The following is a 27,429-nucleotide window of genomic DNA, read 5'->3' as shown; positions in this document are numbered from 1 at the left end:
GCAGCGTTGCACGACAGCGCAATTACCAGTTGAAATAGTGCAGTGCCAAACAGCAACAAAATGACCTGGTCATGGAAGGGGGTAAAACTTCCAGAGGGCAAGTGGTAAACAACACACAGGTGGACTATTTACTCATTAGGTGACCTCTAAAGACAATTGGTTCCACTAGATTTTAGTTAGGAGTATCAGAGTAAAGGGGGCTGACTACAAATGCTCACCACATTTTTCAGATATTTGTAAAATATTTTGAAAACCATTTATCATTTTCCTTCTACTTCACAATTATGTGTCATTTTGTGTGTGTTGGTCTATCACATAAAATCCCAATAAAATACATATATTTATTACACACAAACACATACATACACACATACCATATAGAGGCAGATATACTAAAACTGATGCACAAAGAATCTGGTGCAGTGGTGCATGGTAGCCAATCAGCTTTTAACTTCAACTTGTTCAATTAAGCTTTGACAATAAAACCTAGAAGCTGTTTGGTTAATATGCAGAGCTGTACCAGATTCTGTGTGCACCAGTTTTAGTAAATCTCCCCCACAGAGTCAGAGTAAGAGCTAAAAAAAGCAAGATCTGGTAAAGTCTTTCCTTGTAATGGGAAAGCTGCCAATTCCTAGCACTCCATATCCACAAAAATTGTTTCTGTTCCCACAACCTACACTACTCTATGCAAAGCAGCAAATGTTTAAAAATAGCATTTGACAGAAAGCATGCACTGAGTCATGTAATCAGAGTTTTTCCTAGCTAAGACACAGAAGCAAAAAAAAAAAAAAAAAAATAAGAAGAAAAAAAACTTCTATAGATGTTTAGTGACAAATGTAACCAGAGCTGTAATAGAGTTGTGTTATTTAGATAGTGTAAATATAAATCCTGCTTTTCTGGGCTCTTCTGTATCACGTATAAAAGCCTACAGAAAACCCCAACAAGGGCTAAAATTAAACTATCTATTGCTTACAAGAGGGCTAAAAGAAGGTAAAACTCCTTGTGGTAAGAAACAGCTAGGGATTTGATTCAAATTGAGAAAACCTAAGTGTTCTACGGAGGCCCCATCTGACTCCTAACTCCTACACCATTCACTAACATTAAGTAAAAAGGTATACCTCTGACAGGTCTGTAAAGCCTCCTTCATCGTACCAATTCCCATTTGAATATCCTGTGGTTCAAATGTCATCGCTGCCTGCATAACCAAGATAGTGCTGTATCCAAGAGCATGATACATGCTGTCTTTAGCCCTGTGATGTAAAAGATTGTGGTGATTAAAACAATAGGCATGATTTTTGACAAATATTGTAAAGATGTGTGGGAGAATGTGTATGTTGGACAGTCCTTTTAGCAATGACATGTAGGACAATTTTTTTTGTAACGATGTCCAATGTTATGTTCCAGAGGACAATGAGAAGTCCTCCGATGTTTCAATAAAACTATTATGTAACTAAAACAATAGACATAACATACACACCATCATAATTTAGAATACCACTCTGTTTCAAACAGACAACTACTCAACTGTCAAGAGGAGGTTTCAGTGTAGATGTTTCAAGCTTTTGGCCCTTAAGACAACTCAAAGAGTGTATGAGTGAGCGTTTGTGTGTGTGTTGAGTGTGTGTGTGTGTTGAGTGTGTGTGTGTGTTGAGTGTGTGTGTGTGTGTTGAGTGTGTGTTCTCCCTGTGCCTGCGTGGGTTTCCTCCCACACTCCAAAGACATGCTGGTAGGTTAATTGGATCCTGTCTAAATTGGCCCTAGTATGTATGAATGTAAGTTAGGTACCTTAAATTGTAAGCCCCTTCTGTACGCCCCGCTGAATTCTATTATGGACTACTTTGACAAGTGTTCCCACACTTAAGCAGAGTACCAGCCACAAGAAGCTGAGTTGCCAGTGAAGCGTGGTTATTGTATATTCATATATCCATACAGCTAAATGGTTAGCACTTCCGCCTGGCAGCACTAGGGTCGTTGGTTCGAATCCCAACTAAAGCACCACCTGCCTGGAGTTTACATGTTCTCCCTCTGTCTGCGTGGGTTTCCTCCGGGTACTCCGGTTTCCTCCCACACTCCAAAGACATGCTGTTAGGTTAATTGGATCCTGTTTAAATTGGCCCTAGTATGTGTATGAATGTAAGTTAGGGACCTTAGAATGTACGCCCGTTTAGGGTTAGGGACTGATGTGAATGTACAATATATATGTAAAGCGCTGCGTAAATTGACGGCGCTATACAAGTACCTGAAATAAATAAATAATACACACACACAGATCTTTCCTTAAGTGCTTGTCTCCTGAGTAGTTGCCCCATATCATCCATTGGATAGCTATAACCTCGACACTCCACAAAGCTGGCCCTTAAAGTCTAACTGAACTAAAGCCAATATAGGGCAGAAGCTTTAACATAGTTCCAAATGTTGCATGCATTTTCATGGGCTTGCCTTATATTTAACGTGTGTTGCGATGTATGAGGCACACAGAAAACTATTGCCCTTCAAGTGACCTGCATTTAACCAGTGCAAAAAAAAAAAAATGCTGGTCACTGGTGTGAACAAGCTATTGGCTTGACTGCTCTCCAACATTGGCCAGTAATTTGAAAAACCGAAGGCTGCACAAAACAATTGCTGATCTTTGTGTGACAGCAGTGTTTTCTGTACAGTGGTTCCATGTCACCATGGCTTGTCAGCACTACAGTGCACTGGTCAAGAAAAGCCTGCTAAAAAGAGCAAGCATGACCAATTGCACTGTGCACTGCAATGCTGACATGCCGGACTGCTGTATGGAAAGCACTGTTCTCACACAGAGCTGCAATCCTCTGTGCAGCCTGATCTATGAATTACCAACTGTTCCTGGGCAGCAAATAAAGCACTCTAAGCAATAACACTTGCCAATTTAAGCTTTTGGAACTATGTTGACAGCTTCTGCCCTACCTTTGGCTCAGGTTCATTTGGGCTTAGGGCCAGTCTTGTGGATCATCCAGGTTCTAGATGTCAAATTAATGATTTTCCCTATCTCAGCTTGGCACCCCAACTATGATCATATTATTACCAGCCTGTAAACCAAGGGTAGGCAACCTTTTAGAGGTGGAGATCTACCTGAACAACATGGAAGAGATCAAAGATCACAAGGTTCGGCACCACTTTTTTTTGGTAAGAAATTAACTAGGAAGGCCCCAATAAAAAGTAAAAGTGGCATGACCAAAACTTGTATAAATATAAGAAAACAAACATCACTGTAAAAATACAAACTTAGCCTACCTTAAAAGGGCTTGTCAGTGCAAGTTGTATGCAGGACAGTGTCCAGGGGTCAGTAGAAGGCAGGGCAGTGTACAGAGGACAGTAGGATGCAGGACAGTGTAAAGGAGTCAGTAGTATGTTGGGTAGTGTACAGCTGTCAGTAGTAAGTAGGGCAGTGTCCAAGGGTTAGAAGGATAATCATGCAGAGCAGTGTAAAGGGGTCAGCTTTATGTAGGGTAGTGTACAAAGGTCAGTAGTAGGTAGGGCAGTGTCCAGGGGTCAATAGTATGTAGATTAGTGTACAGGGTTCAGAAGTATGTAGGGCAGCGTACAGAAGTCAGTAATAGTATTTAGGGTAGTGTACAGCAGGACAGTGTACAGTGGTCAGCAGGGCAGTGGCTTGCGGTCAGCAGGGCAGAGGATGGCATTTAGCAGGGCACATGGTGGGGTCAGTAGGGCAGAGGACTGGGACAACAGTGTGTAGCTCAAAAGGAAAGGAGTAAGTAATGGAGAGAACAGGGATCAGGAGTAAGTTATGCAGAGTACGTAGTAAGCAATGTAGAGTTCAGAGGTCAAAAGGATGTAAAACAACGTTCAGAGGTTAAATAGTATCACGGAGTGCAGGGTCAGTTCAATGCAAGCAGAAGTCAGTGGTATGTCACAAGCAACAGCCCTTGCTATTAGCCATTTCCTCCTCACAGGTGGCTGCCACTATAATGCTAAATAAATGTTGATATCTGGCAGGTTCACACATCTGCATTGTAGGAAGCAGTTTAATTTAACACTGTCAGCTCATCACCAAGGACCAGTCATTACAGCCTTCTGCCTCCTAGCGAAGACCACCTGCTGTATTTTCACAAATATCTAGCCTTCAATTACCAGCTCGTTTTCCAGGATGTGTCCCATCAGACTCTGTTGAGGCTGCGATAACAGATACAGCTCTGTGCCGGATGGGCAGGACAACCATGGCTCACCAGTTGGAGCTGTGTCTCATTCCCGTCCAGCCCCGCTCTTTACTTAGTACTTCCTGTGTCTCTGCTTCACATGTTGCAGATAGCCGACAGGTGCAGTCAGGAGGTTGTGGCATGTCAGAATTGCGATCTACCTGTCAGATGGTTGTGATCGACAGGTAGATCACGATCAACGGGCTGCCAACCCCCGCAGTATAAACCCTTCAACAATAGGTAGGTTTTTCCAAAACTGGTACCTAAAAAAATGTGGACTCTGGAGGTGTTAAATATATGAAAATTAAGATGAGCAAACAGATATCCAACATGTATATCCAAGGCTCCTCTTCCCTTCCCTAACATGCACCTATGCACTTTTCATTAAAAAAATTAAAGCCTTTGGAATAGTAAATAGATTAGAATTTCTCAGGTTTTAAAAAGACCTTGTTGCCAGACCATTCATTTAACCAAAAATCTTCCCATAAGATTATTTAAGTATTCACTGTATTTTGATCATGTAAATTATCTGTAAAATCTTCCTTGCATTAACATCCAATTATGATGGTCCTAAACCTCAGCAGAGCTGTCACTCAAGTGAAATTCTTTAGCTGGGGATCAGCAATCAGGTCTGATCGAGATCCACCTGGTGAGCGCAGTCATGCGACATCCTGACCTCTAAAAACAACGCCTCTCAGACCACAAGCAGTATACTGTGAGAAACCTTGAACAGACATTGCAATTCCATTACTTCTGACCTGTATACTAGTTCTGGGACAGCAAAGCTAAATAAAGTTCAATTTTACTGTCCTAGATCTAGCATACAGCCTTCGAATCAAAGAATGGCAGCTTGCTTCCAACTCTGCATTATCACACTGGCATTTTTCCTTTGTGACAGGTCTTTATAAGCACAAAAAACTAGGACTAGTAAGGTTGCAGTATATGTATCCCCCCCCCCCCCCCCAACACTATGGAGAATAAAAGAATTGTCATACCAAGGGCGTAATAATTCCAGAGCTTCTGAAAATTTGTTGTTTAGAAATAAGTTCAGAGCTAATGTGCACTCTTCTAGTGCACATCGAAGGTCCATCTTGGAAGCCCTAAAGAGAATGAAGAAACAATTGAATAGGCAACTCAGTGAAGCACAGTTTAACAAATTCAGCAACAATAATTGAAACAACTCAACTGGTTCAGTCAAAGATACATGGCAATCTTTCTGGTGCTATAAATAGTACAGAAGAGCAAAAAATAACTTGTGTGTTTACACACTACAGCCTCAGAGCAAAAAGAACCCCTTCTCATGGAATAATTGTGACATGTAAATCACAGAAATGTGAATACCAAAAAGAAATACATACAGAAACAGTAAGTAAGGCAGGTAACATTTGCATGTGCTAATGGTTAGGGTATGAGCTGTTAAATGGGCAATCAGAAGTATGGGGTACAGCTGAAAATATTCTTTGATTTGTGTTGAGCAGAATGTGACAGAAGACCTCTTGGGCTAGGTTCACACCTTTGCGAAACCACTTTTTATTTTTTAATGCGCATTGTTAAGTATTTTGCACATGTGCTGTCAAACATTTTTAAGGAATTTCCATGCTTTTCATGTTGGCCAATAACAATTTTTTTCCAGGGGCTGGAAACACATGCAAAATGCATCAAGCATCTTACGATCCCCAAAACACAGGAAAGCAGACAAAATCCAAAAAACAGACCCGAGCTACTTTAAAAAAACATGCTGCAGTGCAGCGCAGAGATGTAAACATGCTCTATCTATAACGGTGCCTTTGATGACACATGCGTGCTCAAATGTAAATGTGTGAACAGGGCCAAGAAGAATATGTAAATCCAATATTCCATATTCCTGATATGTGCCTGTTGTACCATGTACTTGTATGAAAAAGTATCCTGTTCTCTTTGTATTGTTTCTTTTGTTTGAAAACTCTGGTGTCCCTGCCAGTCCCTCTGTTTCCCTATTAAAAGCTGACCACACTAAGCAGTAGAACACACTGTTGTCAGTTCTCTAGCTGTGCTGGGAACTTGCCCTACTCTCCTTCAATGATCTGACTTCTGCTGACCCCCCCCCCCCCCCACAGACGTTCACTGGAAAGATCAATGTATTGCGGTTTCTCCTCTCCTAAAATTTATACAGCTAAGAACAATAGGGAATATTTGCACTTCTTCTCTTTTTTTTTTTTTTTTTTTTTTTAAGGAGGAGGAAAAAAAGAAAAGTATTTATAATTTTTTTTATAGCTATACATAAAATGTGTGAACTGAATGGGTTGTTTTACAACGTGAGGGTTTACAGTCCCTTTAATGTAGCTTTGTGGATTCATCCTCCCTCCAGAAGTCCATTTAAATAGAGTAACTAGTTAAAGTGACATTAATACTTTTTGTGTTTTTTTTTTTCTTTAAAACACACACACACACCATACCTACTCTGAGCAGCGGTTTTGCACTGAGCAACCCCGATCATCTTCTTTTCAGATCCCCGCCAAAGCTCCTGGCTCCTCCCCCTCGAGCAGTGCCCCCAGGGAAAGCCGCTCGCCTTGGGGGCATCACTGCATGCTCTTACCCTAGCGCCAAAAAGACACAGAGCAGCAGTTCGGCCATGCCCCCTGTTCTCTCCTCATTGGCTCACTGGCTGTGATTGAGAGCAGCAGGAGCCAATGGACTCCCTCTGCTGTCTCAGCCAATGAGGAGGAAAAGTCCCCAGACAGCAGATGCTTTCGTGAATGTCACTGGATCGGAGGGGGCTCAGGTAAGGATTGGGGGGGCTTGCTACACACAGAAGGTTTTTTACCTTCATGCATAGAATACATGAAGGTAAAATACCTTGAGCCTTTAGAAGCACTTTAAAGTAATATTAAAAGGCTCATCCTTTTTTTCTTTTAAAATACCAAACATGTTAAACTTACCTGCTGTGTGCAGTGGTTTTGCACATTAACAGGCTCGATCCTCCTCTTCTCGGGTCCCCCACCAGTGTTCTTGGTTCCTCCTCCTTAGCCAGTGCCCCCACAGTAAGCTGCTTGCTTTGGGAGTGCTGGAGTATGCTTGCTCCCGAGCCGTTGCTCTATGTGTCCACAAGACACAGAGCAGTGGTTTGTCCCCGCCCCCGATCTCTCATTGGCTCACTGGTGTGATTGACAACATCAGTTGCCAATGGCTCCTACTGCTGTCTCAGCCAATGAGAAATGAGAGACCCGGGAGAAAGTCTGCTCTCGTGCACATCACTGGACTGAGAGGGGGCTCGAGTATTAGGGGAGCAGGGGGGGACACTGCACACAGAAGGTTTTTTACCTTCATGCATAGAATGCACGGAGGTGTAAAAAAAAAAAAAAAAAAAAAAAAACCTTCCGCCTTTACAACCACTTTAAGATGTTTTTACCTGCTGTAAATGTGCATAATTAAAAGGATGAGAATAATAGCTGTCCATGTACCAAACAAATTTACATACTGCATATAAAACACCACATGAAAATGAAAACTAGTCAAACACTGTTTGACCCAAAGCATACAAGTAATTCAACAAAACAATGGCTGCAACAGCACAGAATACGCCTTCTGGAGTGGCCCAGTCAGAGTCCTGACCTCAACCCGATTGAAATGCTGTGGCATGACCTTAAGAGAGCGATTCACACCAGACATCCCAAGAATATTGCTACACTGAAACTGTTTTGTGAAGAGGAGTGGTCCAAAATTACTGCAGATCGTTGTGCAGATCTGATCTGTAACTACAGGAAACGTTTGGTTGAGGTTATTGCTGCCAAAGGAGGGTCAACCAGTTATTAAGTCCAATGGTTCACATACTTTTTCCTCCCTGCACTGTGAATGTTTACATGTTATGTGCAATTAAACCATGGCAACATCTAATGTTTGTGTAGTATTATGTTCAGCAGACTGTGTTCTTCTATTGTTGCGACTTAGATGACGTTCAGAGCACATTTTATGCCCAATTCATGCAAAACTCCACGTAATCCCAAGGGGTTCACATACTTTTTCTTGCAACTGTAGGTGCCTTTCTTCCAGCATGCATCTGTGAAACATGGACATGTGACTTAAACGCAACTAAAATGCAACTGCAATGCGTTTCTGATGAATATTGAGGAGTTTTCCCATTCATTTCAATGGAAACATTTTGGTGCGATGGAATCCACATTTTTGTGGATGAAGGACCTTTCAAAACCGCACCAAACCCACAGCGCAGTAGTGTGAAGAGTCTCATAGGATTTAAAGGGAAATGTTTTTATAGCAGCAAAAATACATCAGTATGAAAGCAGCCCAAATGATGAAGCCCTTTGGTACAAACTTCATCTGGTTTGTGATGTGATTTATCAACTACTGCTAGAATGTGATCTTGGAGCAAGCATACCAACAGTAAAAAAAACATAAAAAAAAAAAATAGTTCATACTTACCCTCTGCGCTCCCTTTGCCACATTCTTATTGAATTTTGCAACAATTGTCCAGAGGATGCAAGAACATGGAAACTAACAAAAGTTACTACCATTTCTACAATATGATTGGTACAGATCCTCCAACGGTGGGCTTCAGCCTGGCATTATGCTAAACACAGCCCTGCCCATAGTAACAGCTTGACACCATAGCATATTGTAAAAAAAAAACAAAAAAAAACAACAAACTAATATTCAATATCAGGAAATACATTCAGCAAAATCACTTTGACTATATAAAGCAAAGATGTGCCATCACTTACTATAGTTGAAGGTTGTGTTAGCATAGAGGCTTACAATAGATTGAGGGCTTCTAGCTGCCAATATGCGGTCCCACTAGCAACTTGATTAAACAAATCAACACTCAATGTCCACGTAAACACAATCATGAAAATATACGCTTTAACATGTTGAAGGCTAAGTCCACCTGTTATACAATGTTGTATTTCAATATTTCGAGCCTACAGTGGGGATCGAAAGTTTGGGCACCCCAGCTAAACATTTGTATTAATGTACATAAAGAAGCCAAGGAAAGATGGAAAAATCTCCAAAAGGCATCAAATTACAGATTAGACATTCTTATAATATGTCAACAAAAGTTAGATTTTATTTCCATCATTTACACTTTCAAAATAACAGAAAACCAAGAAATGGCGTCTGCAAAAGTTTGGGCACCCTGCAGAATTTATAGCATGCACTGCCCCCTTTGCCAAGCTGAGACCTGCCAGTGTCATGGATTGTTCTCAATCATCGTCTGGGAAGACCAGGTGATGTCAATCTCAAAGGTTTTAAATGCCCAGACTCATCTGACCTTGCCCCAACAATCAGCACCATGGGTTCTTCTAAGCAGTTGTCTAGAAAACTGAAAGTGAAAATAGTTGACGCTCACAAAGCTGGAGAAGGCTATAAGAAGATAGCAAAGCATTTTCAGATGTCAATATCCTCTGTTTGGAATGTAATTAAGAAATGGCAGTCATCAGGAACAGTGGAAGTTAAAGCAAGATCTGGAAGACCAAGAAAAATATCAGACAGAACAGCTCGCAGGATTGTGAAAAAAACAATTCAAAACCCACGTTTGACTGCACGATCCCTCCAGAAACATCTGGCAGACACTGGAGTTGTGGTACACTATTCCACTATAAAGAGATACTTGTACAAATATGGTCTTCATGGAAGAGTCATCAGAAGAAAACCTCTTCTATGTCCTCACCACAAAAATCATCGTTTGAACTTTGCAAATGAACATATAGACAAGCCTGATCCATTTTGGAAACAAGTTCTGTGGACCGATGAGGTTAAAATTGAACTTTTTGGCCGGAATGAACAAAGGTACGTTTGGAGAAGGGGCACAGAATTTAATGAAAAGAACCTCTGTCCAACTGTTAAGCATGGGGTTGGATCAATCATGCTTTGGGGTTGTGTTGCAGCCAGTGGCACAGGGAACATCTCACGAGTAGAAGGAAAAATGGATTCAATAAAATTTCAGTAAATTTTGGATGGTAACTTGATGCAATCTGTGAAAAAGCTGAAGTTAAAGAGAGGATGGCTTCTACAAATGGATAATGATCCTAAACACACCTTGAAATCCACGGGGGATTACATCAAGAGGCGGAAACTGAAGGTTTTGCCATGGCCTTCACAATCTCCTGACCTCAACATAATTGAAAATCTATGGATAGACCTTAAAAGAGCAGTGCGTGACAGACAGCCCAGAAATCTCAAAGAACTGGAAGACTTTTGTAAGGAAGAATGGGCAAAGATACCTCAAAGAAGAATTGAAAGACTCTTGGCTGGCTACAAAAAGCGTTTACAAGCTGTGATACTTGCCAAAGGGGGCAGTACAAGATATTAACTCTGCAGGGTGCCCAAACTTTTGCAGACGCCATTTTTTTGTTTTCTGTTATTTTGAAAGTGTAAATGATGGAAATAAAATCTAACTTTTGTTGACATATAAGAATGTCTAATCTGTAATTTGATGCCTTTTGGAGATTTTTCCATCTTTCCTTGGCTTCTTTATGCACATTAATACAAATTTTTAGCTGGGGTGCCCAAACTTTCGATCCCCACTGTACTCTTATTAATCTGAGCAATCAAAGTTTGTAAACGTATTTGTGAAAATCCTTCCAGATTTACTTCCTTTGACACACATTCACTGTGCTTTGGGAGTAGGCACTGCTGTGTCACACAGAACCTGCCTTCTGAACTACAGGAGTGCTGAGAGAAGGAGTTTCAGTAGGGTGAGGAAGTACAGGAATCTCTGCTTGCAGGCAGCAAATTACCATGGGATATGTAGTCTTTAGAAACTGAAAACAAACCGCTTCTGGGAAATCAGGCAAATCTGGGAAGCTATGGAAATATCTAGTTGATGACTACCTACAATTAATGGTTTTAATTCCATGAGCAGGCCTCAGAGTCAGTTAGGAGTCTTTTGTGATGACTTTAGCAAACTTTAGGTTTAAAAAAAAAAAAAAAAAAAAAAAGAAAAGAAATAAAACGCATTCAAGTTTTAGGAAGGCAGATCTGCTAAAAACATTTCCATTAAAGTGGAACTGAACTCAAAAAATTAACATTTGTTATTTTATTAGAGATCTCTCTAACCGCTGCCAAGCAGTGCCCTTAGGCCTGCTTCACACCACCTATGTGCTTTTTTTGATAATGTTTACAGAAAAAAACACTACAGTCCATTTAACATGGTTTCCTATGGGACACATTCCCATCTATGCTTTTTTTCAGCAGCTGCATTTTGGAAAGGGTCAGGGATTTTTTGCAAATGGAAAATGGTGTGCTTTTTGGCAGAAAAGCATGTAGTGTGTTTGACGTGCTTTGTGTGTTTTAATCTGCCCAACAAATTGTCCAGAAAAAAAAAAATGCAAAACACTTTTAAAAAAATGCATGAAAAAACACATCAAATATGCACTTACAAAAACGCACTACAAAAAACACTGCAGTAATGGATTAAAAACAAACTGCAGAAATGTGAACCAGGCCTAAAGCTGAACTCCAGCTAAACCCTTTTTAAAGAATATTTTACCCCAGCATTTCATATTCTTGATATGTACCTGTTATACCATGTTATACCATGTACTTGTGATAAAAAAACATTTCCTGTTTGTATTGCTTCCTTTGTGTAAATTACCTGGTGTTCCTGCCAGATTCCCTGCTTTCCTATTGCAAACCGACCACAGTAGGCATGGAAGCACCCATCCCAGTATGGTCAATTTTCTAGTTATTCTGGGAGAACATCCTGCCTGTCCTCCAATGGTCAGAGTTTTGCTGACAACTATAAAATGCAACTAAAACTATATAATGCAACCTCAACACACAGCAAGAAGCGACCACACTATACCCATTTCACTAAAGTCATGCCTGCTCATCAAACCAAGAGCAGTTACTAGAAACGTGCATGTTTGTAGCATCAACATAGTGGGACATTTACTAAAACTGGAGCATCCAGAAACTGGTGCAGCTGTACATGGTAGCCAATCAGCTTCTAACTTCAGCTTGTGAATTTAAGCTTTAACAATAAAACCTGGAAGCTCATTGGTTTCTATGCAGAGCTGCGCCAGATTTAGCACAATCCAGTTTTAGTAAATCCCCCACTTGTGTCCACATTAGAGAACAAACGCCTACCACACGGTGGCCACATCAACAAGGTGATACTAGGGAAAACCAATATCCAGCCTTCAGGAGTGCCCAGATATCACCATATGCTAAGACCACAAAGCCATTTGTGTAAACAGTAGAACATCTGCATTAGGTTATTGCTTTATTTTAATTATGACCTGAGCAATCAAAGAACCCCTAGAAGCCATACATGTTCATTACCAAATATACGGGCTGAAAAAACTAGCAGGCAATTGTACGATTAGGATAGGGTCATATTTACAAGAGGGCTCTAATGCACTGGTTCTTAAGACAGCAAGGTTAAAAAGGACAGTACCAAGGCATAAAATCTAAAAACTGGTACATTTTTCACTTATTTTTTTCTCTTGTTCGGCTAACACTTAAGAAGTTGGTAAATGCAGTAAAATTTGAAGAAAAAAAATATGCATCAGAGTTTATAAGAGAAATCACAAGATACTTTGTTCAAGTTTGAATAGAAGCCCTGCATGCTGCTGTAATTTTTTTTATTTTTAATTGGAAAACAAAATCATGGACATTAACCACTCGCCCTCCAAAGGATTTACCCACCTTCCTGACCAGGCCATTTTTTGAATTACGGCACTGCATTACTTTAACCATTAGCCGCCCGGCCAATGGCCGTTTGGCGGCTTCAGATGTGCCTCTTCATTCCGGGTGCACGCCATTTGGCGTGCTCCCGCACATGCGCCGTTTGCGGTAATGCAGAGCGGCGCAGCAGCGGGATCTGTCACGGGCCGTGCACCTCGGACACGGCCGATGACAGATCCGAGTACCGGCTCCCGTTGCTGGTACCATGTGACCTGCTGTGACCAATCACAGCAGGTCACATGACAGTTGTATACAATGGATGGCTTCATTCATGATGCCATCCATTGTATACTAGTGCCTAGCTGTGAATGGTCACAGCTAATCACATGCACATGTCATGTGATTAGCTGTGACCAAATCACAGCTAAGCACAAAAAAAAAAAAAAAAGCTGAATAAATCGATTTCATTCAGGTAAATGCTTGCTTATAGCAAAGTAATTCTTTGCTATAAGCAAATTGTGTAAAAAAAAAAAAAATACTGATCACTTCCCCAAAGTAGTACAGTGTTACTATGGTAACATTGTACTACTTTGGTCATAGTAAAATATGAAAAAAAAATCTTAAAAAAATAAAAAAAAGTAATAAAAAATTAAATAATAAAAAAATTAAAACAAAATAAAAAAATATATATATATTTTTTTTCCATACTGTCACCAGTAAGTGTCCCTGTTAACCGCCATGCCAGTTATATGATGACGCTGTACTGCACTGGTGACAGTATGTAAAAAAAAAAAAAAAAATAGTGAAAATAATTTTTTTACTTTTTTCATTTTCTGAAAAATTATGACATAAAAATACAACTTCAAAAAACTCGACATGCCTCTTATGAAGTACGTCGGACGGTCTACTCTGCAAAAAGGGGTCATTTGTGGGATATCTGTACTGTTCTGACATTCTTGGACCTCAAGAAATTAGATTGGCTGTCAGTACTTCAGGATTGATCAATTTTCAGATCTATACCATAGTTTGTGAACTCTATAACTTTCCTACAAACTAAAAAATACATCCTAATTTGGGTTATTTTCACCAAAGACATGTAGCAGAATACATCTCGGCCTAAATTTATGAAGAACAATTATTTATTTGTAAACTTTTATAACAGAAACAAAGAAAAATGTGTTTTTTTTTCAAAATGTTTGGTCTTTTTTTGTTAATTTAGCAAAAAATAAAAACCCCAGCGGTGATTAAATACCACCAAAAGAAAGCTCTAGTTGTGTGAAGAAAATGATAAAATTTTAGTTTGGGTACAATGTTGTATGACCGCGCAATTGTCATTCAAAGCGTGAGAGCGCTGAAACCTGAAAAATGGCCTGGGCAGGAAGGTGTAAAATTGCACGGTATTGAAACGGTTAACAGACAATTGCACGGTCATGCAAAGCTGTACCCAAATTAAATTTGCATCCTTTTTGTTCCCACAAATAGAACGCTTTTGCTGGTATTTGGTCACCTGTGTGTTTTTTTTTTTTTGAGCTATAAACAAAAAAAGACCGACAATTGAGAAAAATAATATTTTTGTCTTTTGCGATTAAACGTGTCCTGTAAAAACATTTTTAAAATATCAAATTTTGGCAAATTTAGGCCAAAATGTGTTCTGCTACATGTCTTTATTAAAAAAAAAATCCCAATTCATGTAAATTAATTTACATGAAAGTTATAGCGTTTACAAATGGTGGTATATATACTGGGCCTTTTTTTTTTATTTTTACTAGTAATGGCGGCGATCAGCGACTTATAGCGGGATTGCAGTGGACATTCTGACACTGCGGGGAACTGACTTGGTGTCACTGACATCCCCAGTAATACTAATACAGTGATCAATGCTAAAAAAAAGCACGGACACTGTACTAAAGGCACTGGGCAGGAAGGGTTTAACATCTGGGGCGATCACAGGGTTAACTGTGTGCTGTTCTTACTAAGTGTGTTGTGTAATGGTTCATTGTAAGCACACGGTCATGGAAAGCAGTGTGCATGAGCCGACAGGGGAGAGAAAGGTTTTGTTTACATTCTCTCCCACCCCCACCCATCGGAGATATATATACACACACATATATATATATATATATATACACACACACACACACATACACACACACACAGACACACATACATCACACACACGTGATTTTGTGCACAGCTGCCGTCCTGTAGCCGTATATCTGCTATGGGGTGGTGCTAAAGCAGTTAATCATGAGTGCCTGGGGCAGCATGAAATGTACAGTATCTCACAGAAGTACACCCCTCACATTTTTGTAAGTATTTTATTATATATTTTCATGTGACAACACTGAAGAAATGACACTTTGCTACAATGTACAGTAGTGAGTGTACAGCTTGTATAACAGTGTAAATTTGCTGTCCCCTCAAAATAACTCACACACAGCCATTAATGTCTAAACCGCTGGCAACAAAAGTGAGTACACCCCTAAGTGAAAATGTCCAAAATCAGCCCAATTAGCCATTTTCCCTCCCTGATGTCACGTGACTCTGTGTTGCAAGGTCTCAGGTGTGAATGTGGAGCAGGTGTGTTAAATTTGGTGTTATGCATGTGTGGTGGCAATCAGGTGAGGAGTACAAAGACGAGTATGTCTTGCCTACAGTCAGGCAAGGTGGTGGGAGTGTCATGGTCTGGGGCTGCATGAGTGCTGCCGACACTGGGCAGCTACAGTTCATTGAGGGAACCATAAATGTCAACATGTACTGTGACATACTGAAGCAAAGTATAATTCCCTCCCTTCGGTGACTGGGCCACAGGGCAGTACTCCAACATGATAACGACCCCAAACACACCTCCAAGATGACCACTGCCTTGCTAAAGAAGCTGAGGGTAAAGGTGATGGACTGGCCAAGCATGTTTCCAGATCTAAACCCTATTGAGCATCTGTGGGACATCCTCAAATGGGAGGTGGAGGAGCGCAAGGTCTCTAACACCCACCAGCTCTGTGATGTCGTCATGGAGGAGTGGAAGAGGACTCCAGTGGCAACCTGTGAAGCTCTGGTGAACTCAGTGCTGGAAAATAATGGTGGCACAAATATTGACACTTTGGGAACCAATTTGGACATTTTCACTTAGGGGTGTACTCACTTTTGTTGCCAGCAGTTTAGACATTAATGGCTGTGTGTTGAGTTGTTTTGATGGGACAGCAAATTTACACTGTTATACAAGCTGTACACTCACTACTTTACATTGTAGCAAAGTGTCATTTCTTCAGTGTTGTCACATGAAAAGATATAATAAAATAGTTACAAAAATGTGAGGGGTGTACACACTTCTGTGAGATACTGTACATACAGCCTGTATTTGTGACCCTAATAGCTATTCCCAATGTTAAAAAGAGGGAAACGAGTATTAAAGAAAAAAAAAAGTTGTCACAGATCTCCTTCTCCACACACTTTCTAGTATGGTAACACTTTAGGTTAATTTGCTACTGTGGATGAAAAGGATACGTTCACCTTTTTAAAAAAAATTAAAAAACGCACTTTTCTCAGGTAAAAAAAATGTGCATTGATTATTTTTTTTATTTTTTACTATGAATCTGCAAAGCAGTGCACTGTCAGTGTATCTGTCTGCTCGTACAGGCAGTCAGTTACTGAATGATGGGAAGCATCAATGAACTATCTATAGCGCTCATTGAGGACTGCAAGTCGAGAGCCTCAAAGGCTGTTGGTACATGTAGTACTACCATTCACAAATTTTTTTAAATTATGACAGCAGGTGCAGGAGAGGATCCCCGGCCCGCTGTCACAACAGGAGATTGGTGCAGGGGCTCCTCTGCTCCCAAAACACTAACATGTTACACCCTGAATACGGGTTGAATCTTCAGTAAGGGGAATTGGAATTGAAGCCATGCGGCTTCACAGCCAGTTATATGCTGAGCGCTGCTCTTTTTGAATTCTCCCACAGTCTTCTGGGGCCTGTAAGTGTCCCAAAAGGCTGCATGAGAAGGAGGGGGCCGAACTTTCAGCTCAGATCGCCTCGGTGCATCTGACAGGAAGTGGGAGTGGGTACCTGTCAAAAACAGGTACCCGCTCTCCTGCCCCCAAAAAAAAGCCAAATGTGGCAGAGTAGGGGGGAAGGGGGCAAACAAGTGGAACTTCCCCTTTTGGATGAAGTTCCACTTTAAATTCAGAAATTGTAACAGGTTTCAATTAGAATGCCCTGTCTAGGTATGAAGTTTGTTTGGGCAAGGGGCATTGTTAAGTTTGCTATTTTCACCTGAACCCCAGGCTGGGCTGTGAATGGGGGGTATAACGGGTGTTGCTGAATCTCGGGGAAGTCAACTAGGGTTTGCAAGCACCTCTGGAGGCCTACTATGGGCTCTACAGGCCTGTGCTCGAATTCTTCGTGGCTGCAGTTGTATTATACTACTAGTGGTGACTATGGGAAAAAGAGATACTGGCTGGCAATCACACTTGCACGCTAGAAATTATAATAACTTGCTAGCAGAGATCAGGCTCGATATTGCTAACACTGCAAATTCTTGGTGGCTGCGGTTGTATTATACTACTAGTGGTGACTATGGGAAAAAGAGATCCTGGCTAGCAATCACACTTGCACGCTAGAAATTATAATAACTTGCTAGCAGAGATCAGGCCGGATATTGCTAACACTGCGGTTTTGCAGACAATGTATCAGAGGTGTCACTGATTATAAAAATGATATGGACACTGCACTTGTTGGGGGGGCTAAATGCAAGTGCTGGTAGTGTTCGTGGTTGCTCCTGCTAACACTGTTATTATGGACACTATACTATTGAGGACACTAGTATAGTTCTGGATTTGGACCCAGAAATACACTATACTAGTAACAGCGGTGACCAGCAACTTATAGCGTGGCAGGCAATCATGGACTGACTGACACTGGCTGGGAGGGACACTAACTGAAGCTATCTGATGTTGCTAGTGACACTAATACAGGATCAGTGATAATATGGTATACCGACACTGTACTAATGGCTCTAGCTGGGTGACAGGGATAACTAAGAGGGTAATCAAAGGGTTAAATGTGTGCCTAAAAAGTGTATGTATGCTGCTTTACTCACAGATCTGGCTAGCTTTCCTCCCTGATTTTAGCTCTGAATGGTAAGTGAAACAATGAATGGAGAACCAGACAGATCTGGCTTGTGTGTTTACTAACCCACGCAGATCTGTGCTGTGATTTTCCATAGCAATCAGTAGGTTCACATTAGGAAAGGGAGGGAATAGATGGAGGAAGAAAGGGGAGGGAAATCATTGGCAGTGAGGCCTATTGGCAAACTCATGCTGTGTCTGTAAACTCGGAAGTTCGGTGTGAGATATAGGTATGTCGCTGAGCCTGGGGAAGCTGCCCACCAGCAGTAAATGTACTGTTGAAAGGTGGTAACTTAATATTTTTACCTGCCAATTTTTGGGCAGGTTTTAAGCATATTGCCAAGGCACCCCTGAAAAGGCCTGAAGGCACCCCAGGGGGCCTGGGAACCCTGGTTGAGAAAGGCTGGTTCAAGATACAAGTCCCATGACCTGTACTGTGGAAAAAAAAAAATCAGAAGGCCTACTTTTTAGACTCTGTGGACAATACAAATCAGTATACCAGTGTGTAGCCAGCAAAACCTAAATCTGTGAGCTACCGCAAGAATACAAGATACAAGTATATCACAAACTGATTGTTGATCGATATTAAATTTGCTTCATTTATAATCTTCTCAATATATGATAGTGACTTTTATTATTTCTCATAGTTATTTATGTGCTGTAGGTATAATACCGAGTAGCACAACACAATTTATCACTGTTTAGTGTGCAGTAGTGTCAGTTTTGTCCATCAAACACACTGAGGAAATAATATTTTCAGGAAGCATTACTACAAGCATTTAAAAGGTCAACTCAGCCACAAGGTTTTTAGTTTCTAAAATTAGGTTTAATTGTACAGTAGAATGATGTACTAAAAGTTAATTGAAGAACTTTTACTCAAACCGAAAGGTATCAACCTTTTTTTTTTTTTTTTTTTAATCATCCATCTCAGCTCCTTTGTTTAAAAAGTGGAGTTTCTCCAATCCTGCTAAGAATTGGATTGTCATCGCTTGGTTATACATAGGAAGAAGCATTTTCCAAGTCCCCTCTCCATCAATGAGAACATAGCAGCATTATACCTTTGTACACAAGATACTTTCACTAGTTGCTTTGAAAAATGCCTTAAAGTAGAAGTGTAAGCAAAAGTTTTTTTTAAATTTTGGATAGAGTAACAAAGGGTTATAACCACTGTCAGTATTTTTTTTTATGCCATCTGTGTACCATTGGGAGGGAGGATTTAATTTTACTTTGTGCCCATAGCCAAAACAGGAAGAAAGATGAAATCCCTGGAAATTAAAAGGAATCCATTGCCCCACCCAAATTAGATTTTCTTGTAGCTTCACTTTTGATGAGAACGATAAACAGGACAGATAAAGAAGGTAAATGTCCCTAATGGAGGCAGAGGTAGGAATAAAAATCTAACAGGTATTTTAAACATCTCTACCAAAAAAACAAAAAAACAAAAGTTTTGCCTTTTCTTATATTTTAACCAGTTCCTGCCAGGCCTACATACAAATGACAGCCGGGCAAGACATTCACTGTTCTGGGTGGACATCATATGTTTCCACTGGATACAGCCGATGACCGATCAGTGTACCTGCTTGCTGCAGGTACCATGTGATCAGTGTGACCAATCACAGCAGATCACATGACAATTGCGTTCATTCATGCCATCCATTGTGTTGATCTCTGTGATTGGCCACAGGTAATCACATGGTACAGATGGGCTGAGATTGGCCCGGTCTGTACCATGTGATCCCTGTTACCAGTCACAGCTAACCACAATAGTGAACACTGAATGAATCAATTTCCTTCAGTAAAAATGGTTGCTTATAACAGTGAAATTCAGCAATCATAATGTAGTACACAAAGTAGTACAATGTTACTGTGGTAACACTGTATTGCTCTGGTCACAAAAAAAAAAAAAAAAATGACGACATTGTACTGCACTGTTTAAAGCAGGGATGGTCTATTCAGATCGCCCAATGCCCAGGACATTATTTCCGGGCACTGGGCAGGTAGTTTTGCCCGCAGCTGGGCTCATCTGTCAGGTGGAAGATTTGGATGGCAGCATATCTCATATACCTCAGCCTCTGATGCAGAGGGGTACTGCAAAACCGGTAAGGCAGGGGTCACTGGTCGCACCTGGATCTATGATGTGTTTATATACCATGGACTGATAAGTATACTTTTCTCTAACACCATGACAAGAGGAACTATATTCTGAAATCATGGAATGAAATGTCACTCATTGCACCATCGATGGAATATGTGCTTGTTTTCTGCACCTACATTATTCATGCTCACTTGCACAGGAGCATATATAGCTCCAAGTGGCTTCACATATGAGGGAGGTATCTGTCTATACATATGAAAGTGGATCTACATTCATAGGCAGTCCTCATCTTATTTTCCTCCTCTGGATTACATTCAGCTACGGCTTTCCTGACCGGGACACTCTATAACCATACGCTTGTATTAAGGATGGCAATGGAATCGAGCAGTGAAATCACTACTTGGAGATCAAGGAATGAACTGGTAGACACCATCTTGGATCCTTATGGCTTATCCAGCATATATCTTTGCACAAGATGAGCAATGGAGAGGGAGGAGATACACCAATATAGCAGCTGCATTTTTTAGTGGCCACTCTTTTTCCTGCATCTCTTTACTCTATGTCTGTCCCTCTTCTCCGAGAGCTCTCAGTCCAATCAATAAGAATATATCTATAGAATGTAAATTATTATTGAAATATATTGTATGGATGACATTTGATTCATTGGATCCAGGGTCCCTATTTCTGACCCATAACTTTTTAGATTGGGTTTATGTAATTCTAAATGTGTTATTTTAATTAATAAAAAGTTCATTATTGGGGTCAATGATCTCTGTCAATACTTTAATCACAAAGGAGATTTTTCTCTTTAGATTTCAAATATATTGGGTCTGAGATGTTCGGAAAAAGCCATTTTCTATGTGCGGAGTAGTTTTGGATTTTTTGGTGAGCTCTCCTCCCCTTACTTACATATTCTAAAACACAAGCCTGGAAGGATAATTTTTTTTTTTAATTTTTGCAATATCTGCATATCTCTAACATGATGGGTCGCTGAAGAAGCTGATAGTCATTTTAGTATTCTGCGGTAACGCAGTGATCGATGCAATTTTTTGGGTCCCGCTGAGTTTCTGTGCTGCACACTAACGGCAGGGGATTACTCACATGGCACTGCCAGCATTCATAGAAGGTCACACTAAGCTGAGGTCATGAGCTCCACCTCATCCAGTCAGAGAACGGAGTAACCCCCAGTAGCTACATGGCTAATGTGTAAGGTAAAGTCTACAAGCTTGGAAAAATAATTTTGTAAATGGGTAGAAAACTGGCTAAAAGACCGTATTCAAAAAGTAGGGGTTAAAAGTCAGTCACCTGTAAGTCACCGCTGTCCGCTCTACCCATTCCCCCCCCCCCTTACGCAATCAAGCTTTGGCTGTACTTCTCTATTAATGCTTCATACTCTGAATGATCTAAGGTTGTTAGTGGTGTATCCCAAGGTTCAGAGTTGGGACCCTTACGTTTTAATATATTTATAAAAGATAAAGGGTCTGGGATTAAAAGTTATTTCAGTCTTTGCAGATAACACCAAGTTGTTCAGTGGAATAACGTCCTAACAGGATGTCTCCAATTTGCAAGCCGACCTCAATGCACTGTTTAATTGGGCAACTATGCTACAAATGAGGTTTAATGTTGATAAATGTAAAGTTAGACTCTTTGGGGCTAAGAATATTCATGCATCATACATTCTAGGATGAGAACTGCTGAGGGGATCAATGGTGCAGAAGAATCTGGGTGTTCTGGTAGATTATGAGCTTAATAATAGTATGCAATGCCAAGCTGTGGTTTCCAACGCAAGCAAAATACTTTTGTGTATTGAGAGGTATGGACTGCAGAGAGAGACACCATTTTGCCCCTGTACAAATCATTAGTAAAGCCTCATCCGGAATATGCAGTTCAGTTTTGGGCACCAGTCCAGAAAAAAAAAAAAAAAAAAAAAGATATTGGGGAACTGGAGAAAGTGCAGAGAAGGGGAACCAAACTGATAAGAGGCATGGAAGAGTTCAGATATGATGAAAGATTAGAGGAACTGAATTAATTCTCACTTGAGAAGAGATTAAGGGGGGATATGATCTACATGTGTAAATACATAAGTGGACCATATAGTGAACTTGGTGTAGAGTTATTCACTTTCAGGTCATCACACAGGACAAGAGGGCATTCTTTAGGTCTAGAAGAAGGATTTAATATTCAAATACAGAAAGTCTTCTTCAGAGTAAGCTCTGTGAAAATGTGGAATAGACTCCTTCAATTGCTGGTTCTGGCCAGTTCAATATATGGTTTGAAGAAAGGCCTGGATTCTTTCCTAAATACACACAATATAACTGGATACTAACATTTATAGGTAAAGTTGATCCAGGGAGTATCCAAATGCCTCTTGGGAGATCAGGAAGGAATTGGATCATGTTTATTTGGGTTTTTTTGCCTTCCTTTGGATCAACTGTGGGCATTGGATAGTGTATATAGGGGTTTTCTATTAGTGTGTGTTGTTTTTTTTTTTTCTGTTGGTTGAACTGGATAGACTAGTGTGGAAAGGGAAAGCCGACACACAGAAATTTAAAGATGAATACAGTAATTTTTAGCATCCCCAGTGGCCTATCAGGTATGAGATATGCATACCATTGTGCCAAGCTGAATCAATGTAAATATGCAATATAGATAATTCCTCTTTAAACTTTAAAGTACTAATCACTTTGATATTAAAGGTTTGATTCAGCTGACTTTCAAGCTAAGGCCTGCCAACTGTGAGTGCCCCAGTGGCCAACATGGGCCTCAGACATACTAAGTACTGCATGCATGACTTTTTTTCTGCACAGCATGTTATGACAAAAACTACTGCACTGTAATGGCACTGCAGTGAATAGAACTAAATGAAATGTCAAAAATCGACATATCAGCACTGTTCCTTCCAGTAGACACCAGCGGCTGTGCGTTCAGTGCACCTTGTTGATGTTAACAAACCCTAAAACAGTTACAGCTAAGACAAGAAGCTTTGGCAGCTTAACACTTTGAGTTTGGGTGTACAAATTATCAGTTTATCCTAGCAGTTAAGAGATCAGCAATTAATCCCACATCTGCTTCTTCAATGTAGTTGAAATTGTAACAAGTAAAATCAGGTCACCCTATTACCTAAAACTACCAGTTTAGATGGATAGATTGTATAGCACAAAAGTCTAATGACGCAGCTATGGCCTAAATAAACAAAATGCTTCCAATAGTAATGTTTATAAACCTAATTTAAAAAGCAATACCAGGGAACACATGAAACTAATGAGTGACATTCTTCCTTTCGGTAATTGAGGTACAACAAGCAAAATATCTCAACACCTGCTTCTGCGTCCATCAGGCATCAGTTTGCATTTCTTCTTCAGGCAAACTCCCAGCACACAAAAAAGATAAAAGGTCCCATTACAGGTTTTTATGCTATCACTCAAGCAAGTCTCCTTCATTTGTTTTTCTTATATTTTAGTGGATGGGCAGCTCGCGTCTGTAGTGTCATGATATTTTTTTTGTAAACAGATTTGCCTTCATATGCTTTTTGAGAAATTAAACTGGGTCAAACACAACTTTTATGCAACTTCTCAAATACCATTTATCAAGGTTTCCTTACTCTGACTGGCTTCCAAGATATTGCTGCTTAGCAATGGAGGTTGAATTGGGACAGATTTGAGTTAGAAATAGTCATGCTTTGATCCTGTATTTATTGCAAATATAATGACATAGTTTGGTACAAGGCAAGTTCTAAATATAGCAGGAAATCGGTAAATCCCATGGCTTTTTTATGGTCATCTGTGTACCTGCTGAGGAAATATATACCTCGTTTACCACCTTATAAAACACCCTTCTCCTCCAGTTTGTTACTATTCTAGAAAGTGGGGAAAAGCTCACCACAAACCTGACAAAGGCATTACCCTTTTTCACTCTGCTAAATAGATGTTGTTTGAATTCTTGACTCAAGAAGTAGGGGAAATCTCAGTTGGTTTCTACTGTGTTTAAACCTTCTGATCTATGTAATCAGCAAATATTGTCTAAATACAGGCAGTATGAGTATTATCTTTAATCTTTGGTGTCATTTATCTATTTTTTCCAGTGTTGTGCAGTAATTAAGTATGAAACTGCCTCTAGGCAGGAGCTTCTGTAATAAAGACCAGTCCCTGCTGCTCTCTCTCTCTCCTAGTGAAGGGCGACTAGTCTTGTATCCGTCCCCTCCTGTAGCTTTCTGCAGGCAACCTGTAGTAGACCTGCTGGGTCCCACCCACTCCTCTGTTTTGGCTATGTGTAGCACAGGGGTGATGTAACTTCTACTTTTACACAGTGATAACTGGGTTTGTAAAGTCACTTGGTGCACAAAAGAGGATTTATATCCTCTGTGGCTACGGATTAATAATTTATTTTTAAATAAATGTGTGTGTGCCCAGAGTTCAGCTTAAAAAGAAAACATTTGGCAGTGTTTAGGATTTAGCTTTTCACTTACTGAAATCATCAAATCTATATTTTACAACAATATCCAATTTTTCCATTACACTGCATTGATTTACATAATAACCAGCCAGACCCTAGATGATGCTCAGAACTAGACTCATGCAAGCTGGTCTGGTAACTAGAATTCCCCAGCTAATGGATAGGTACAGGTTAATGGCATGATCAGCAGTAAGTATATACAAACTGAGAGAATCCTGTTTGATGCAGGACAACTGGATCAGCATGCGGCTTCCTGTACCGCTCAGGCTGTGTGTGTGTGTGCAAATATTTCCTAACATAAGAATCCTATTCTAAGATACAAAAAAGAATCACTCAGTGTATGCTAATCATCTAAGAATGGTTTCTCCATTTTAAAGGATTAGGTAGGGGTAAAACGGATACACCAAGCGGCAACTAAAGAACACTACTGAAGGTGACAAGATGCATCTGCTGACTCAGGCACTGATGTCCCTGTAACCAACACTGCGTCACATAAATGCTGGCCTGGCTCCAGTATAAAGTGCCATAATTCACTACCATTGCATTTCAACTTCAAGCTTACTTAAATAGCATTTGTCCCAGAAACAAGCTAATGCTCCATTTTCCTTTATTTGCACAATAAATGTAAGTTGTATCCTTACACGCAACAATGAAAACACATTTTCCATCCCTCCGCCAGCCAGCAGGTCTACACAGGTTGATACGTGCACAGTAATAAATGGTCCCTGATGAACATATGCTTGCAGAAGAGTGGGGGATGTGAAGGAAATGCAGATGCTCTGAATGACCTTACAGTCACAATAGTATAAAATTATATGCACAACATTGCAAAGCAGGATTTTTTTTTTTTATATAAAAATACCAAGCCTGCCAAAATAATTGCAATTTACAATATACTGCAGGCGAAAAGGGCCTTTTTTAAAATATTCAGTAACATAAGAGATGACACAATCAGAAATAGGTAACTAGAGGGATGACAGCAGCAAAATCAAACATCACTGATGTAGTGAAGGGTAAAGTTTCATTAAAAACATAATTGTAAAATACACTGTATTGGTACATTGTAATTTGAATTACAAACCATGAAAAGGTAAAGGTGACAAGTGCCTCAGCAGAAGCCATCTGCAATCCATGCAAATGTATGAAAAGTCTGGTGCAGTACTTACAGGGTTGAAGTCTGAAGATCTTTTGAAAGAGAAAGTAATCAACAAAGTAGCTCAATCCAGCTTGCTCAGATCTCCCACCTCACCAAAGGGTCACAGGTAACACTGACAGGGCATGCATATTATGAAAATATACATGTACTACACTTGATGTGTTTCTATGCAAAGGTAGCCATAAGGCAGTTATGAATTAGTCATGAAGAAGAAACGAAGATGCAGTGAACTTCAAAAGGTAGCAGCTGGCCTGCCAGGGGCTTCCCATCACAGCATTTGAAAGAATTGTCAACTAGATTAGCAGTAGGTCGATGCTGGTACACCGGATGGATGCTCTCTCATATCTGCTCAGGAGGGATGCTGGGAGATTTTACCAATCTGCGATGCAGCCTAGCTCTAATCCATCACTCTCCAGCTACAGTGAAAGCGTAATACGCACACACAATGTGCTGCTGCCTTAAATATCTGCAGTATCTGCAAACGCAGTCTAAAAACCAATAATGTAGGTTAATCCAGACATGTCCTCCACAGTGCTGGGATGAACATTCTGAACATCCATATGTTATGAAGCAACCTAGTAATGACCTGGAAATGATCACAGTTCTGAAATAGCAATCTCGAAATAATAGGTTTGGAGTTAAAACTGATTTTAGTACATTATGTGCAAAAAAAAAAAAAAATAGTCTGTGCATATACCACTGAAAGAACAAAAAGATGAAAAGGAATGTGCAAAGCACATATCAACTAATCATCAAATCACATTTCTTATTAGTCTAATGTTAAAAGCCATGGATTTCTGAATATCTTCTTTGCTTTTTCCAATTTCTTAAAGTAGTGCACGTAAAAAAATACGTTTAAAGGAAACTACAAAAAAACATTTATTTTAGGAGCAACTGAAATAGGACCACATAACTATAGCAAGATAAATATTTTTTTACGGATGTAAGATTTCACCGATGGTGGAAGGAAGTATATGTTTTATAAAAGCTTTTCGCTTTTGAAAAAAAAAAAAAAAAAAAAAGTTATATGAAGGCTAGAAAGTCAACAGCTTGTTATAGAGGGGGTAAAATGCTTTGTATACTGTACATGTAAGTAGAATCCATTTGTGGTATATGAAGCCTTTCCCTTTTCCCTCTGCAATACAAATTAACTATTAATTTGCTTTAAATGTTTTTTCCATTCTCTATAGCAAGTCAACAGTTCCTGCGTGTTATATGGATACCCATCCTTGGGTTTGGTGTGCCAAAATTTAATCTACAATAGACAGTAAATTGCAGATTCCATGCTGCAGCTATTCTGTTCAACTGCATGAAAACGTACCAGAATATCATCCTAATAATTCATCAAAGTACAAGAAAAAGTAGAATGATTTACTGCTTTATACTTTAAAAAGGTATATCCATTCCCCACTTAGCCCCAGTTCACACTGGATCTGACTTTGAAAATCTCACAATTTCACTTGAAGTCACACGATTTCAAAGGCGGATGGCAGTGCGACTTGATAGGCACCTGTGAGATGTCATGCCCACATGTCTATACAAGTCGCACCCAAAAATCGGCAAAAGTAGTGTAGAAAGTACTTTTCAAAAATCGGGCAGCACAGTGGCTTAGTGGTTAGCACATCTGCCTTGCAGTAAATGTGTCATGGGTTCGATTCCCGACCATGGCGTCTCCTGCATGGAGTTTGCATGTTCTCCCTGTGCTTGTGTGGGTTTCCTCCGAGTACTCCGGTTTCCTCCAACACTCCAAAGACATAATGGTAGGGTAATTGGATCCTGTCTAAATTGGCCCTAGTATG

The 27,429-nt window shown here is 40.1% G+C and overlaps 1 protein-coding gene across 2 annotated transcripts in view; it reads right to left on the bottom strand.

The window, feature by feature from the left end:
* The window catches only part of TTC39B (tetratricopeptide repeat domain 39B), a 178,910-nt gene that overhangs the window by 65,859 nt on the left and 85,622 nt on the right, over positions 1-27,429 (bottom strand). Inside the window, exons 1-3 of one of the 2 annotated variants that reach the window (XM_089678078.1) lie at positions 25,641-26,055; positions 5,174-5,278; positions 1,119-1,250 (exon numbers count right to left, since the gene is read on the bottom strand). In XM_089678078.1, the coding sequence (XP_089534204.1) occupies positions 1,119-1,250; positions 5,174-5,268 (227 nt within the window). In that variant the 5' untranslated portion in view covers positions 5,269-5,278; positions 25,641-26,055. Of the gene's footprint in view, positions 1-1,118; positions 1,251-5,173; positions 5,279-25,640; positions 26,056-27,429 lie in introns of those variants that run through there. The other variant, XM_089678077.1, reaches the window with a different exon arrangement.

This window comes from Staurois parvus, unplaced genomic scaffold (assembly GCF_062004578.1).
Source record: "Staurois parvus isolate SC_StPar_1 unplaced genomic scaffold, SC_StPar_1.0 ptg000198l, whole genome shotgun sequence".
Taxonomy (NCBI): domain Eukaryota; kingdom Metazoa; phylum Chordata; class Amphibia; order Anura; family Ranidae; genus Staurois; species Staurois parvus.
The sequence above is the reverse complement of the archived record's forward strand: the minus strand, read 5'-3'. Positions and strand labels throughout refer to the sequence as shown.